The sequence below is a fragment of the Aegilops tauschii genome, chromosome 5, assembly GCF_002575655.3.
Source record: "Aegilops tauschii subsp. strangulata cultivar AL8/78 chromosome 5, Aet v6.0, whole genome shotgun sequence".
NCBI classification, from domain to species: Eukaryota; Viridiplantae; Streptophyta; class Magnoliopsida; order Poales; family Poaceae; genus Aegilops; species Aegilops tauschii.
In genome coordinates, this window is record NC_053039.3 from 337179849 (window position 1) to 337196790 (window position 16942).

Sequence of the window (16942 nt, forward strand, 5' to 3'; positions counted from 1 at the left end):
GGTACCCTAGCACAGTGTAAGAGACGAAAGGTCTTGGTCCGGTCGGGTCCGAGTCCGCTTCCCCGAGTCATCTTCTGCCACCCGCCTCCCCGTGAGCTATTGGCCTTTCCTTACTCTCGCCGCCAGCCCGCCGGTGCGCCCTCAACGGCCCGCGGCTTGCCGGAATCCGTCCCGTGTCGATCGTCAAGTCCGAGCACCGCGGGGATGGGGAAGAAGGAGGCCCGGGAGGCAGCCTCGAGACCCTCGACGATTGGATTCACTCGGCCGCCTCCCGCTCCAGTTCAAAACGGGGTACGTAAGGTTATTTCCGATCCTTGATTCGTATTGATGTTGAAGGAAGTCGATGGGACCTGCGGATTTTCATCTTCCGCTCGTCCTTTTGTTGATTTCGCATACTGCATTGAGTCCACATGGTATATCTAAGCGGCAGAGAGCATTTGGGATCAACGCCATTTCTCGATTAATTCCTTTCCTCTTGTTTAAATACACCTAGTACGGTTACATTAAATAATATTGGTCTTGCTGGGCCTACTACCCATGGCTACTAGTACTTATTTAATGCTTAGTGCATGCATGAATGTCGTGTAATTGACATCTAATGAATACATCCTGTCAGATTAGCTATTTTGAGGGTGGGTAAATAAGATATTTAGTAAAAACCAAGGAAAACTTTGCATTTTTTAGCACAACATGTGAAAATCCACAACCTTTCGGTAACATTCTCGAATGGGAAACTATTAAAATCTCTAGATCTTGATTTTTCTTCTTCGAGAGAACGCCAATGGCATAGCATATTTTATACTGTAGAAGACCTTTTTAAAGTGTATCAGCTGACCCGGCTTACGAATTTATACCCCCTATAGGAAGGGGTAGGATAGAGCATCACCCACCCAACAAACTCACACCTAACTACTCTCTAAACAGGCATTGCCCATGCTAACTTCAATTGCTGAAATTCAGCCGAAATAAGCGACACCATGGCACTCTCATACATGAAGCGCCACATTGCCAAAGATACCGGCATTCCGATGTCCTCTGTTTACATAAGCTCCATGAAACCAGAATCACCAAAGTATCAAACTCTTTTCTACTGTCTATGTGGATCAAATCTCTAGCGCTTAGTCACCAATTTTCAAGATTATTAGTGTTATCCTGAGCACTAGCAAAGGGGAATAGATTAAGCAGGCATGCATACAAAGGATGTGCTCCGGGGTATCCTCCTCCTGGAGACATAAGTAGCATGTCACCATGTGGTCTTGAGTAGCATGTGTAACTCGGTGATTGGATGTCCAAATTCTATACTGAATGGATAGCCAGATGAAGATCTTGCAAGTGAAAGGCTCCCAGCTTCTCCAAATGTAATTAGCCCCACTGAACCTCACTTGTCCTTGTCACATAAATTTCTAAACTGAACTAGCAGAGTAACTGCCATTCCACTCCAATTCCAGAGGAATCTGTCATTCTCGTCCACATTTCTATCTGCGTTGTGCACAGCATCCCAGAGTCGGACGTACTGAATTAGACCAAGCGTAGCTGCCAGCAATGTCAGAACCCAGGTGTTCAGATTCAAAGCTTCAGCCACCGTTTTGTTGTTGAATTTCCTAATGCTAACCTTGTCAGTGACCAATGGAGCGATTTCACCGGCAGTTCTCCCATCAATCCACCTATCTTTCCAAAACAAGGTGGCATTTCCACTTCCAACCTGAGCCTTGGAAAGACTGTTGAAAACATCTCATGCCAAGGGGCCGTTTATCATTGGCAAACCTTGCCAGGTTCTGGTTGGATCTGTTCTTCGAAGTCACTCCCATCTAGCATGAAGGGCCACACCTTGCATCTCAAAATTCATGATCTCTAGTCAACCATAGCATTTTGGTTTGCAGATATACCATGCCACTAGGCATTGACCCCCACGGACTTCGTCAGGACCAGCACAAAAGAAAGCAATCGTCCATTTTTCAATAAGTGAATAACCCACTTGGGAGCTTCAGTAATCAGAAGATCATGAAATTTTTATAAGACAAAAACTAGAAAATCATAAATTTAGGATTTCTTTTGATAAACACATAGATCATCTGAAAATAACATGATTTAAGCATCATTGAGAATTGGACATTATTCCGACAACATGGTTTAATAATGTTTCTGGTTTGTTTTTTCTTCTATACATTCCATTTCAAGTTCCTAATTCTTGCAACAAAATTTATTAATTTTCTGATTTTTGTTGTTGCACGTTTTATCTAGTTGCTCTCTTAAGAAATACATAGGTGAAGAAAGAATTTGTAGATGCATCCCAGCTACATGATTTTGTAGAATATTTCTTGTCTACCTACTAGGACGAATAATTAGAAGCATTAGTTAAGGTTAATGTTGTATCCGTCAAAATTCGTATAGATTACTCCTTATACATGATAGAAATACTTTTTCTACCAAGTTAGAGCACATCCTGATGAAGTCACAGCGGCAGAGATAGAAGTGTTGTACTTTGTCATTTTAGCCTTTTCTTGTTACCTTACTTTTCTGAATGTCCTTTTCTCAATAGGGGTTTGTTGTATTAAATCTGGATGGCACTCCCGAAGACGTAAGAATAAGTTGGCGTGCCACTGTCGGCGTACAGATTGTGGTGTTTCAATTCAACGCCAGACCGATATCAATTTGGTCACGAAGCCAGAAGAAGTTGCATGTTGCCGCAATCTGGACACTTCTTAGTTACTTGCATTTCGGAGGGAAATGGCTTTGTGCAGTAATTCATGGGCCATCTGGCTACCTAGATGGATACACAACGCAAAGCACAGGAGAAGGTCTCAGAGTAAAAGAAAATATGTCTGATAAGAAAGGATCTAGAGGAATATACATAGAAAGGTCTGAGTTGCTTCCATGGGACGGTGGCTACATGTACGCTGCGAAATGCCGTGTTGGACATTTGGGTTTGATAAACTCATTTTCAAGCATCTATAAGACTGTTCAAGGCATTGGTCCCGAGCTTAAGGATCAGACAGTGATATCCCATGGAGAAACACTCATCCTCCATATCTCAGAGGCAGGAAGGTCTGACATTTTATTTTCTTTTATCGATAGCAATTTCATCTCCGGATGCCTCCTGGGCAACGACCTTCTTTATTCCGCCAGACACTGGAGGTCGAAATCTGAAAAACCACTGCGCAAAATGGAGGAAGTATATTCACCTGAGCTTGCGGATAAGAGTAAAGGAAGGATGATAAATCAAGGAGCCCCCAGGTCTGAGGGTAGGAGGATAGCTAAGTTTGCTGATAAGAAGAAAGGAAATATGGCAGATGAAGGAGCAAAGCTGGTAGATAAGAAGGGAAGGATAGCAGATGAAGAAAAAGAATATGGAGTTGAGCTTGAGGAAGAATTGTCTGTTCTCGAAGACATCAGACTGCTCCATAAGCCGAATTACACACGTGAATTGTTCTGCCTGGATAAGATGGTTGTACATCTTGCTGCAGGGCGCCCGGTGAGCAATGCATTAGAAGAATATCTGAGGCCCCGGGCGTCAGATCCGGATTCAGAGTATCTTGTCACGCCATTCAGCAAGTTTAATCGTTCCCAGGAGGAAAAGAAAAAAGAAACTAACCCAGACATTGAGAAAACAACTAGCGACATGAAACGCCTGCGTGCTAAGTTGTCAGATAATCTGCATAAAAGCCTAAACGCCGTACCCAATGTTAACATGGCAGTAAACAGAGCAGGCATTGCAAATCTTGGAAATACATGCTACGCAAGTTGCACTTTGCAATCTCTGCATTCGATTGGGGAACTCAAATCTGCATTGTATAGGTACCGTCTGAAACACCTTCAAAGTTTAATCTTCTTAGTATTTACTCGTATTGATCACATTTTGTGCGCTTTTGTAGCTATCCAGACGATGTGCAGGTTAATGAGGATCAAAAATCACATAATTTGACTATTGCCACGCGAAACATGTTCCATGAGCTTGATCAAAATACTGGTACTGTTCAGCCCCAGCACTTCTTACAGGTCAGCAATCAATTTGCTTTTACATACGTTTGGCAGTCAATTGGATGAGAAAAGTGAATTTTGAGGGTTAATAAAGGCAGGGGCGACTACACTGGCTAGGCTTCCTTGGGTGCTAGTGTATCCTCCATTTTTACCAATACTCCTCAACTGTACATGGCTACGGCATGGATGTGCATTGGAGCTCGTCTTGTTCTGTAGATGTGCTCAGGAGGAGAGGAGGGAGGAACACCAAAGCCAATGGGGTAGGCAGCGTTTCACCAACCTGGGCCCTTAGTGGAGCGTGCGTGGCCCGACTAGGCAGCAAGTGGCAAAAGCCCCACTGTAGTCAAAAAGAACGAAAATAAAGTTCTCGTCTCTTCTCTGTATTACTAGAATCCAGCCGTACGAGAAATTGGTGAGTAAGAGTGCCTTTGATTAGGAGTGCGGGTTTTAAAACAAATGACTGGACCTTGTGAACTTGGAAGTGGTAGAAAACTAGAAATGGAAAAGGAGAAGCATGAGTGCAGGCAATGTGAAGCAGAGGAGAAGCGTGGCATTTATGTCCTATGCCTGTGGAGTGAACACAGTGATGTTGATGTATCCATCAAAATAGCTGATTCTGTTGGTACTATATTTCTAAAACAGAATTGTCAAAAATAATAAGTTCTAAATGCTATTTTTTGGTAATATTTTCTATGAATGTGCATGATATTTCCTGGGGATGGAATGCTTAATCCATTAGAGAGAAACTTCTTTGTTTTCTCATGTGTTAATTTGACTTACATAATTGTATTTATACGTCATCCCTACAATTTAAGCCCAGTAACTTTCTTTGAGGTTACCCTTCTTTTCTGTCCTGGAATAGCCACCGAGTACGGAGATCAAGCGTGGGTTAGAAGAGGGATATGAGGCCATTTTGTAAGCAGAATCTGGAATCACCTAGACGTCTTTCAAATAAAATTTGGTTATACACATTGTCATGTTCAGGCTTAAAATATGATCTAAAACAACAAGTCTAAATATCAAGTAGCAGTCCGATACTTGCAGGGTTTACATGGTAAGAAAAAACAAGCGAGGCCAAGAGTAGATGCGGATGGATTATATGTTGATGACTTCATCAGCAAGCCTTTAATTTCTTTGGAAATATTATAATCTAGAGTCTAGTATTTATCTGGTCCAATTTTGAGCAGACGCTACGGGAATCATCCCCACAGTTCAAAGAAAAGGAAGGTGATGGGTACAGGCAACAGGTTCCATCTACTTCCCTATAATTAAGATGTAAGTCAAGTGTCATCGGATTTATATGTTAAAAAATGTTAAATTTTGCAGGATGCCGCGGAATGCTGGACACTTTTGGTGAATACAATTTCATCGACTCTTACAACACAAGCAAGGTAACAATAACTTGGGTAGTTTTATTAACCATACATTAATGTTGTTGTTCACTCCTAATAATTATCTTTTCTATAGCTTAATTTTATATCAGTATTCACTGCCTATTCTATTTAATACGATTTTCTTTCTTCGATAGTGATCCAGCATCTGCACCAATAAAAAATATTTTCAAGATTGATCTTCTGGAGAGGTGCTCTCTCTCTCTCTCTCTCTCTCTCTGTGTGTGTGTGTGTGTGTGTGTGTGTGTGTGTGTTTGTGTGTATGTGTGTTACCATCTGGGCTAGTAATATGTTACTGATTATTTCCTTTTTATTTGTAGGCACCACTGCACAGCGAATGGTGAGGATAAAGAATACAAAAATTCAGTTTATGATCTGAAGTGTTCTATCTCTGATCGTGTACATCACCTCAACGAAGGACTTAAGCTCGTAAGTACTTCTACGAACACTATGCACATTCATATGGCCTCAATTAATGGATATTATATTCTCCTGTACAGCACTTAAGTTCTGAAGTTCTTAAAGATTCTGAGAATGGGCATCCTGCGCATTATACAGTGACAACTAATATATTTGATATGTTTGTTTGTTATGTTTTTATACTTGCTCGGTAATAACATTATGCACATTCTTCTTCTTCAGCTACTTAAAAATTCAGTTCGAGCGTGCTGGTATCCGAGAAGGAAGGCAAATAAAAATGAAAAATGTATGTAACATTCTTATTGCTGTCTATTTTCTCTTACAAACTACAGTTTTGAAAATACGTTATTATTTCCTTTTTATCTTATTTTGGTGTGTTATAGGAAGTGCAATATCCATTGGAGTTGGATGTTCTCGACTTTTGTTCAGCTGAGCTCAAAACTAAAATCCAAGCTTGTCGACAGGTATAGCACTCTCTTTTCGCTGTTCAAATCTGAATTGTTATGCTCTTTTATGCTAGTATTGATTATCTAAAACACTATTTGCATGTGAAGCAGTTGATAGGTGCAGAAAATGCTGGGTGCAACTCACTGAGTACTCATGTGGAATCATCTTCATCAGATATGTACAAAGGCAAGTAATGTTTTGAAATTTTGTTGTTGGCATGGATTATGAGTCCAAGGACTCGTCAAGACTAGTCTATAGACTAGTCTATGAGTCTCAACTCCAGGACCGACTACAGTTCAGTGTCGACTAGTGTCAATTAGTCATGCTTAGTCTATGAGTCTCAACCTCGGAACGACTCGTCGACTCATCGACTCGTAAACCTTGTGTTAGAGTTATAATATAAGTCATGTATACCCCTTTGTATTTATCCCGTAGTATAAGGGGTTTCCTGCATATGTACCACACCTGTACATGTATATATATTGGCCTATGGCCTCATGGGAATACAAGTTGCTTATTCCTAACATGGTATTAGAGCTAGGTCAATTTTTTGCACGCTGCAACTCGTGCTATTGATCTGTCCCGATCTGAGTCGGCCGACGTCGCCGTCCTCCTGCTCGAAGTCGTCGTCGACTGCGGCTCCTCCCGCTCGAAGCTCCCTCCCGCTCCCGCGGAGTCGGCCGCTCCCTCCCGCTCCCGCTCGAAGCTCCCTCCTGCTCCCGCGGAGTTGGCCGCCGCTGCTCCTGCTCGTCCGCCCCTCCCGCGACTGCCGTTCGTCGCCGCGGCCGCTCCCGCCCGACGACTCCCTCCCGCTCGAAGTAGGCCGCCGCCGCCGCTCTCCCCGGCTCGGCCACCGCGACCTGCGGGCCCCCGTACCCGGGCGGCTCCTTCCCGTTGCCCCGCCAGGCTCCTCTGCTTCCGCCCGGTGCCCGGGCAGCTCCCGCTCGAGCCCTCTCGCCGGTTCGATCTCCTCATGTTCGGCTGGGCTGCCGTCTGCGGTTTGTCCTCGTTCGGATCTTAGCAAAAAAAAATGTCTACTGCCTCGGGCTTTGTCGCTGTCCGGTGATCTTCGACGGTACTAACTACACCGAGTTCGCTGGTTTCATGCGCATTCACATGCGTGGCATCCGTCTCTGGGGTGTTCTTTCTGGCGAGGTCTGCTGTCCGCCACGACCGGTTCCTCCGGTGGCCCCTACTCCGCCGACTCCACTGGTTCTTCCTCCGGATGCTAATCAGGCCGCCAAGGATGCGGCTAAGGTTGCTGATCGTGCCTATGATGAGAGGGCTCTGGCTTATGAGGAGGCTCTTCAGACGTATCATGGTGCTTTGTCTGTTTACACCCAGTGGCTTGATGATGATGCTCGTGCTGCCGCTGTTCTCACTGCTAGTGTTCTGCCTCAGTTTGCTTCTGAGTTTCTGGGTCTTCCTACTGTCTTCCAGATGTGGACCTGTCTTCGTCAGCGCTATGAGCCCTTTGGTGATGCCTTATACCTGTCTGTGGTTCGTCAGGAGCATGCTCTTCAGCAGGGTGACTCTACTGTTGATGACTTTTATGCACAGAGTTCTGCTATCTGGCGCCAGCTTGATTCTCTCCGCAGTGCTGGTTGTCGTACTTGCCCCTGCTGCCAGGCTGTCCAGGCCGATTTGGAGTTTCATCGCGTCTACGAGTTCCTGTCTCGGCTCCGTAAGGAGTTTGAGCCTCGGCGTGCTCAGTTGCTTGCTCGTGGCCGTATTTCTCTCATGGAGGCGCTTTCGGAGATTCGTGCTGAGGAGACTCGCCTACGCGGTGCTGGTTTGCTGGAGGTTCCCTCGGTGCTCGCTACTCGGGTTTCTTCCACTCCACCTGCTGCACCGCCTCCTGCTCGCTCGAGTGCTCCGCCGCTCTTGCCCACTCCTTCTGGTGGCTCCGCTCGCCCCCGTTCACATTGTGACTACTGCAAGAATGATGGTCATATTGAGTCCCAGTGCTACACCAAGAGGAAACACCTGCGCAAGGCGCGATCATCAGGGACTGCGTCATCTCCCTCGCCAGCTTCAGCCATTGCTTTGACCGAGCAGGATATTCTGAGACTTAAGCGTCTGCTCGCGGCTTCCGGTTCTTCCTCGACGGGTACTGCTGGTTCTGTGACTGATGCTTCCCGCACTGAGCACCCGCCCTCTACACAGTCAGGTACATCCCCATGGGTTCTGGACTCTGGAGCTTCTTTTCATATGTCTTCTCATTCTTCCGCTTTGTCTTCTCTTCGCTCGCTGGATTCTCCTGTTCATGTCTTCACTGCTGATGGTACTCCACTTTCTGCTGCTAGTAGAGGCCATCTTTCTACTCCTTATTCTGTTCCTGATGTTGCTCATGTTCCTCGACTTACCATGAATCTGTTTTCTGCCGGTCAACTTACTGATTCTGGTTGTCGTGTCATCCTTGATGTTGACTCTTGTTCTGTCCAGGATCGTCGCACGCACACTCTGGTTGGGGCTGGCCCTCGCCGCCGTGATTCTCAGGGTCTTTGGGAGTTGGACTGGCTTCATGTTCCTTCCGCTGCCACCACCATCGCCAGTTCCTCCGCTGCTGTCGCTTCTGTTACTGGTTCCTTCAAGCAGTGGCATCATCGACTTGGTCATCTGTGTGGTTCTCGATTATCGTCTTTAGTTCGTCGAGGCCTTCTGGGGTCTGTCTCAGGAGATGTCTCTTTAGAGTGTCAGGGTTGTCGTCTTGGCAAGCAGATTCAGCTACCATATTCTCATAGTGAGTCAGTGTCTCAGCGTCCTTTCGATTTAGTCCATTCTGATGTATGGGGTCCGGCTCCTTTCACTTCGAAAGGTGGTCATAAATACTATATTATTTTCATCGATGATTTTTCTCGTTACACATGGCTTTATTTTATGACTTCCCGTAGTGAGGTGTTGTCTATTTATAAGCGTTTTGCTGCCATGGTTCATACTCAGTTCTCTTCACCCATTCGTGTTTTTCGTGCTGACTCCGCTGGTGAGTATATCTCTAAGATGTTGCGTGGTGTCCTTGCTGAGCAGGGTACTCTTGCCCAGTTCTCTTGTCCTGGTGCTCATGCTCAGAATGGTGTGTCTGAGCGCAAGCATCGTCACCTTCTTGAGACGGCTCGTGCTATGATGATCGCCGCCTCTCTTCCGCCTCATTTTTGGGCCGAGGCTATCTCCACTTCTGTCTATCTCATCAACCTTCAGCCATCTGCTGCTTTGCAGGGTGGTGTTCCTTTTGAGCGTCTGTTTGATCGCTCTCCCGATTATTCGATGCTTCGCTTGTTTGGTTGTGTTTGCTATGTTCTTCTTGCCCCTCGCGAACGCACCAAACTGACCGCTCAGTCTGTTGAGTGTGTCTTCTTAGGCTACAGTGATGAGCATAAGGGCTATCGTTGTTGGGATTCCGTCGGTCGTCGGATGCGTATCTCTCGAGATGTGACTTTTGATGAGTCTCGTCCTTTTTACCCACGACCATCTTCCACGGTCTTTTCAGTGGAGGATATCTCTTTTCTCACTTTTCCTGACTCCCCTCTCCCTCCCGTCGCGCCTGTGCCTATTCGTCCCACTCCCTCTGCTTCTCCATCCCTCGTCGATTCACCGCCACCATCTTTCCCGGTCTCCTCACCTAGCATGTCACCGGATTCTACACCTTCCTCTCCAGTGACTTCTTCGTCGCCATCCCCTGATTCTACCTTGGCGATTCCTCCTTCTCTTGTTCCATCTCTTCCGCAGCATTACACTCGTCGTTCCCGACCTGTGGATGCTTCTTTGGATGAGTCGTCCTCTTCTTCTCAGCCTACTTATGGTTTGCGTTCTCGTCCTCGTCCGCCTATTGATCGCTTTGGATTTCCCACCGCTGGTGCTGCTGTTCTTGAGCCGAGTTCTTACCGTCAGGCTGTTGTTCATCCTGAATGGCAGTTTGCGATGGCGGAGGAGATTGCTGCTCTTGAACGCACCGGTACCTGGGATCTTGTTTCTCTTCCTCCCGGAGTCCGTCCCATCACTTGTAAGTGGGTCTACAAGGTTAAGACTCACTCCGATGGTTCTCTTGAGCGTCACAAAGCTCGTCTCGTGGCTCGTGGTTTTCAGCAGGAGCATGGTCGTGATTATGACGAGACTTTTGCTCCTGTGGCCCATATGACCACTATTCGTACACTTCTTGTCGTTGCCTCTGCACGCCGCTGGTCTATATCTCAGCTTGATGTTAAGAATGCCTTTCTTAACGGTGAGCTGCGTGAGGAGGTGTACATGCAGCCACCACCTGGGTATTCTGTTCCTGATGGCATGGTGTGTCGTCTTCGTCGCTCTCTCTATGGCCTTAAGCAAGCCCCTCGTGCCTGGTTTGAGCGTTTTGCTTCTGTGGTCACTACTGCTGGTTTTTCAGCCAGTGTTCATGATCCCGCATTGTTTATTCACCTTTCTCCTCGTGGCCGGACTCTTCTTCTTCTCTATGTTGATGATATGGTCATCACTGGGGATGACCCCGAGTATATTGCCTTTGTAAAGGCCCGTCTTAGTGAGCAGTTTCTTATGTCCGATCTTGGACCTCTTCGCTATTTTCTTGGGATTGAAGTCTCTTCTACCTCTGATGGCTTTTTTATATCCCAGGAAAAGTATATCCAGGATCTTCTTGCTCGTGCTGCTCTTTCTGACGAGCGCACTGTTGAGACTCCTATGGAGCTCAATGTTCACCTTCGTGCTACTGATGTTGATCCTCTCCCTGACCCGACGCGTTATCGTCATCTCGTTGGCAGTCTTGTCTATCTAGCTGTCACTCGTCCGGACATCTCTTATCCGGTTCATATCCTGAGTCAGTTTGTTTCTGCTCCCACATCGGTTCATTATAGTCATCTCCTTCGTGTTCTCCGATATCTTCGGGGTACGATCTCTCACCGTCTCTTCTTTCCTAGCTCCAGTTCTTTACAGCTTCAGGCCTATGCGGATGCTACGTGGGCTAGTGATCCTTCTGATCGCCGTTCGCTTTCTGCTTACTGTGTTTTTCTTGGCGGTTCTCTCATTGCCTGGAAGACGAAGAAACAGATTGCAGTTTCCCGTTCGAGTGCTGAGGCTGAGTTGCGAGCTATGGCTCTTTTGACGGCAGAGGTGACTTGGTTACGGTGGTTGCTTCAGGACTTTGGTGTTTCTGTCACTACACCGACTATGCTCTTATCTGACAGTACAGGTGCTATCAGCATTGCGCGCGATCCTGTGAAGCATGAGCTCACCAAGCATATTGGTGTTGATGCTTTCTATGTGCGCGCTGCTGTGCAGGATCAGGTCGTTGCTCTACAGTATGTGCCTTCCGAGTTACAGTTGGCGGATTTCCTGACAAAGGCCCAGACTAGAGTACAACATGGCTTTTATCTCTCCAAACTCAGTGTTGTTCCTCCACCATGAGTTTGAGGGGGGTGTTAGAGTTATAATATAAGTCATGTATACCCCTTTGTATTTATCCCGTAGTATAAGGGGTTTCCTGCATATGTACCACACCTGTACATGTATATATATTGGCCTATGGCCTCATGGGAATACAAGTTGCTTATTCCTAACACCTTGGTGTTGGTACTAGTCTTGTTATTAAGTGTTAAGTGTATAGGTCTAGATCATGCTCAATTGTGTTGCATGGTGTTAGTGTTGTTGTAACTTGCCAGTCCTCCTTGCTGTGAGGGCAGCGAGCATGTCAGTGACTATAAAAAGTTATCGATGAGATTGGATCTCCTTGCCTAAGACCCTTTCTAGCCTGGAAGTAGTGACCAATGTCGTCATCGGCTTTAGTGCCCACACCTTCTGCCTTGGACAAACATCTCAATCTAGTTACACCAATGTGATGTGAACCCCTTGATGCAAGGTTTGTTCAAGAGAAGATAATTAGAGTATCATACACATACTCGAAGTCCACTTTGAGAAATCCCATCAAGCTTTTTCTAATGTAGGTCGTGGATAGTTTCATGTAGGACACACCACCCGCTCTAGGATGTCATCCTGGCATGAACGTTGTCTGTGTGGGTATGACTACACTAATGGCTGCCATTTGATTAGCGTACATTTTGGTGAAAAAATTAATACTAACATTCAAAAAGAAAATAGGGCGACATTGTTGGATCTGTACAGCTCCCTCTTTCTTGGGCAACAGCTGACACACATCAGTGTCCCCTTATTTTTTGGAAGATCCAGCATTCACTAGCTTTTCATTGATTTGGCAGAGGGAGAGTACAAAAGTTGTGGCCAAGTGACCTGAGAGAAAAATGAAACTGCTACTCATACAGCCTAGGAAGGAGAGGTACAAGAGCCTCTCCAGGTATTGTTCGTAATTTTTCACTTCGGGTCCCCAAATGGGGGCGCTATGCATGTCACTCTGGCAAGCCGCCATTGCTCCATATCACTTCTGCCTGCGTTGATCACGTCGCCGACATTGGGGGTTTTTTGCTCTGAAAGTGCAGCTGTTGCACTTAAGCCAGATGCGCCACAAAAACAGGGCAAGCATCAGTGTCCGCTTTGGAAATCAACAAATAGTGCCATCAAATCCCCCTTGATCACCTCCTAGAACTTGGTAAAACTCAGCGGGAAACCCGTCTGTACCAAGAGCTTTGTTATGGTCCACCTGAGAAACGGCCTCTCTAGCCTCCTTTTCCATTGAGTCAGCGGTCAGAATGGCATTCTCCTCTGGGAATAGCTGCAGCTTATCATCAGTTCGATCTTTGTCAATAGGGAAAAAGTTGGTTACGTGTGTAGAAGTTGGTGACATACATCTGCAATTGTGCCTCAGCAACTATGGAAATATGTGGTATTGTTGTCCCTTGAACATGTTTAATTTTAGCACACTGGGACCATTTGGATTCTTCTTCCTCATTATCCTAGCTACACGCTTGTTGGCCTCCCTCTTGGAAGCCCGCTCAGCTACACTAAGGTGGGGTTTGCTCTATCTTGATATTTAGCACATCGACGAACCGTAAGAGACGCTTGTTTTCTTTCTTATAAACCCAGCTCGCATTTCTAGCCCAACCCCATAGGAAGTCAAAGATTATGAATCTTAGTCTGCCACCTTTAGATGGAGGTATGGCCTCTGATCTCTTTAGCCCATTCGGTTACAACCATCTTGAAGAAGCCCTCCCGGCTTAAGCAGGAAATTTCAAAAGAAAAGCTTGTTTATTGCCGAGGTAGGTCGCAGTTTATGGTTAGATACCACCCTTTGTAGAGCCTGCGCCGTGACTAGCGGTAACTTTGTCCGCACTCTTACATTGGCCAAGACACAATCCAACTTCTCATAGATCAGGTTTTCGAAGTTGTTGGCCCAAGTAAATTATGGCACAGAGAGAACGATTTCTCTCAAGTCTAGGCTCTCGGTTACAGCATTAAAATTAAAGGACAAGTGAGCATCAAAAGAATCTATTATTTTCATCTTCTTGTCAAATGTTGCTGAAGTACCTCCCAACCAACATTGGATGCGACTCTGAATAGTAAATCCGAACAAGCTCAGCTAAAAGCTCTAGTTTGAGGGCAGATTGGGCAGCACCATATTCAACCACAAGTATCCACTTAGAACCATCCACCTTGGTGACAGACATCATCCATGTGTCAATGTGTCCATTTTATCCCTAACAAAATGCCACCCTACCTACCATGAGAAGGTAGACAATGCAAGCACAATCCAGCCCCCACTAAGGTTTCTCAAAAAGGTGCAGCAAAATTTGATCTTCCCATCTCCATCAAGGCGAGAAAGTCCGGCTTGTGCTCCCGGACATCTAACCAACACTATCTGGCTTTTCCCTAGTTAGTGCGACTTCGCACTCCGACTCAGCGATCCCTTTGACCATCTGAGCACTACCCACTAGTAGGAAAAGGGGCTTTTACCCTGGTTCATAAGGGTCTTTAGTCCCGGTTCAGGAACTGGGACTAAAGGGTCGTTACTAATGCCCTAGCCCTTTAGTCCCGGTTCTTACACGAACCGGGACAAAGGCCGTCCACGTGGCTGGTGCGGGGAGCCCAGGCAGGAGGGCCTTTGGTCCCGGTTGGTGCCACCAACCGGGACCAATAGGCATCCACGCGTCAGCACCTGGCAGGAGCTGAGGTTTTTGTTTTTTTTGAAGGGGGGGGGGGGGGGGTTGGGGGTTTTGGGGGGTTAATTTAGGTTGTTATTAGGTAGCTATTAGAGAGAAGTGTCCTCTCTTATATCTCCGTGCTTGGTTTACCAACGCTACGTACTGCTATGCCTAAACATGGCTTAGATTGAAGTGAAGGCAACATGTGGTGCATGTCGAAAGTAATACTAATCCGGACTTGATCAAGTTTGGATTGTACTACTTTCGACACGCACCACATGCATGTTGCCTTCACTTCAATCCAATCCATGTTCATTTCACCCGCTGATATATAATAACTCTTCATGCACGCATCATGCATCATCATATATAATAACAAGTCCTACTAATCATCATCATACAACTTCTACTCGTTATTAATAACAAGTCATACGATCATCATCCTCACAGTCATCGAACCAACCCTACTTAATTGTTCTTAGCACATGATCATCAGTATTAGGTAGGACCGAAATACCCTCTTTTAAGGTAAAGTAGCATAAAACAATATAGACCCTGACTCTCCATTATGGAGAATGGAGATCATCATGTCTCCAATTATTGCGCCTCGCTTCCTTTGGCTTCCAAGAAGCTCCTTGCGACTGTCCATACATTTTTTCCATTCTTTGATTTGCATGTCTCCACTTCTTTTAGAAATCCGGTATGGACAGTTGAGATTCGTAGGATGACCTGGTTGTATATTCAAAACATCAAGCCTACCATTCTGATACATCAAATGAGGCACACAATCCTCTGGGATTCTTTGTTGAAAAACATAGTAATAACTTCATAGTTAGCAATGATAATGCACTAGTTTTAGAACTATGCAAAATATGCACGGATGTCGTAATAGTAAGAAATCTTACCAGGGTATCTCCATAGTAGTTACCGTAGTTCAACACGTGCACTAGTGGCACGTATGGAGGACCATAATGATGAGGAGTTTGATTGTAGATATTGTAATTCTCAATATCAGTACAAAATCCGACCAGATGAGTTTTCTCCTTATAAGTTAACTCAGAGCCATCGGTGTAGTAGGTTCTGTCTACCATGTTCCGCACATTGTTTGAACAATCAAAATAAGCTGTCAATGAAAATAAGCTGTCAACTATTTTGAAATGAACAATATAAATTAGCTAATAACTATGTTTGAGAAACTCACATAGCGGTAGAATTGGAGGCGTATCAACAAGGACCCAAATGTCCATATTGTCTTGCTCGATGTCAGGATCACCAAGATCCATGGTGACAAGCATACCCTCATCAAAACCATACATCTTGCAAAATGCTTCCCAATTTTTGCAACCAAAATGGGTTACGCTCTCAGAATTATACAGCTTTACTTCAAAATCTATATCATGATGGGTCCTTAGGTGAATTTTCTTTGTTTCCATACTTTCATGGTCTTCAAAACCCATCCTCTCCAAGACGTAGCGTCTTGCATGGCATGGGATAAGCTAGCCGAATTGTAAAAGATGAAAAGTACACGTTGAAATAGTTGAAGTCGTGCTTAATTACGAAAAAATAACACTTGTCGTCGTTGCGTACCGTTTCAACATCGAACGTCTCCTCCAGCTTAATACTGAAGCGCCGATCTTCGTCCAGGTGAGGCCTGTCGCACTGACCTCGGTCGTCGTGGCACCAGTCGCACTCCCCCGGGAGACTTTCGTCGTCCGAGTACGACATTTCCTATGTTCATATATAATTCAAATATTAAACATCTACAATTAAATATATGTACTAAAAAACCTAAATTAGATCATTATTATTCATCACGGGTTGACTATCGGTTTGTCGAGTCTTTTCTTGAAAACTCTCAGCTCACGTGGTGTATACATTCGACCGTTGGTGATGGTCGCTCCTCCCTTTGTCCCCGTGTGCATTACACCAAAATGTCTCGCTAGCACACGGGAACAAAGGAGAAGCGACCCCCACGACAACAGTCAGGATTCTTCGTCCTCTCATATATATATGGTGGAACTCTCCCTCACTGATTCCTCTCTGACATTTGCGACCGTCGGTGATGGTAGCTCCTCCTTTCGTTCTCGAGTGCATTACACCAAATTGTCTAGCACACGGGAACGAAGGAGAAGCTACCCCCACGACAACAGTCGGGATTCTTCGTCCTCTCATATATGGTGGAGACTCGACAGACTTACAGTCAACCCGAAATATCGTTTAATTATCTTTCTAAAAAAGGATTTGGCTGGTCTCACCTCGATGTCGGAGGGGGCGGTGACGGGGACGACGGCGGGGATGATGGAGGGGCCGGGGGGGCTCCTAGATTTCTGCGAAAACAAAAACCCTATAAGCTATCAACTAATCATAGTGCTCTCCAATTTTAGCATTCAAAGTAGGATCGGAGTAGTTTTCCACTTTGAGCATTCAATAAGCAAAATCAAATCACAAAATAAAGTAGTATTCAAATTAGGATGCATTCAATTATAAGCAAAACTACATCATCTCCATGCGTCCGTACACCGCCGAATATTATCACTAATACACCTCGAATACTATCATACATATAGCATCGCTAGTACAGCTAGAACAGTAGCGCCCGACAGGTATCGGCGCGGGCGATGGACACCCAAAGGGACGGAACCATCACAGGATCATAGCTCCAGTGAGATCCCT

At 45.5% G+C, this 16942-nt stretch overlaps 2 protein-coding genes across 4 annotated transcripts in view; one reads left to right on the forward strand and one right to left on the reverse strand.

Moving 5' to 3' along the window:
- Positions 1 to 16942, forward strand: part of LOC109758708 (uncharacterized) — a 27295-nt gene continuing 10353 nt past the window's right edge. The window contains exons 1-10 of one of the 3 annotated variants that reach the window (XM_045228915.2): positions 1 to 291; positions 2540 to 3795; positions 3873 to 3996; positions 5166 to 5225; positions 5305 to 5369; positions 5507 to 5560; positions 5690 to 5798; positions 6012 to 6075; positions 6173 to 6253; positions 6347 to 6422. In XM_045228915.2, coding sequence (XP_045084850.1) covers positions 205 to 291; positions 2540 to 3795; positions 3873 to 3996; positions 5166 to 5225; positions 5305 to 5369; positions 5507 to 5560; positions 5690 to 5798; positions 6012 to 6075; positions 6173 to 6174 — 1821 coding nt within the window. In that variant the 5' untranslated portion in view covers positions 1 to 204 and the 3' untranslated portion in view covers positions 6175 to 6253; positions 6347 to 6422. Of the gene's footprint in view, positions 292 to 2539; positions 3796 to 3872; positions 3997 to 5165; positions 5226 to 5304; positions 5370 to 5506; positions 5561 to 5689; positions 5799 to 6011; positions 6076 to 6172; positions 6254 to 6343; positions 6423 to 16942 lie in introns of all 3 variants that reach the window. The other 2 variants (XM_045228917.2, XM_045228916.2) reach the window with 2 other exon arrangements.
- The window catches only part of LOC141023412 (uncharacterized), a 13637-nt gene continuing 11259 nt past the window's right edge, over positions 14565 to 16942 (reverse strand). Inside the window, exons 3-7 of the mRNA XM_073500331.1 lie at positions 16525 to 16596; positions 15857 to 15997; positions 15471 to 15765; positions 15175 to 15392; positions 14565 to 14998 (exon numbers count right to left, since the gene is read on the reverse strand). Of these exons, the coding sequence (XP_073356432.1) occupies positions 14867 to 14998; positions 15175 to 15392; positions 15471 to 15765; positions 15857 to 15997; positions 16525 to 16596 (858 nt within the window). The 3' untranslated portion in view covers positions 14565 to 14866. The remainder of the gene's footprint in view (positions 14999 to 15174; positions 15393 to 15470; positions 15766 to 15856; positions 15998 to 16524; positions 16597 to 16942) is intronic.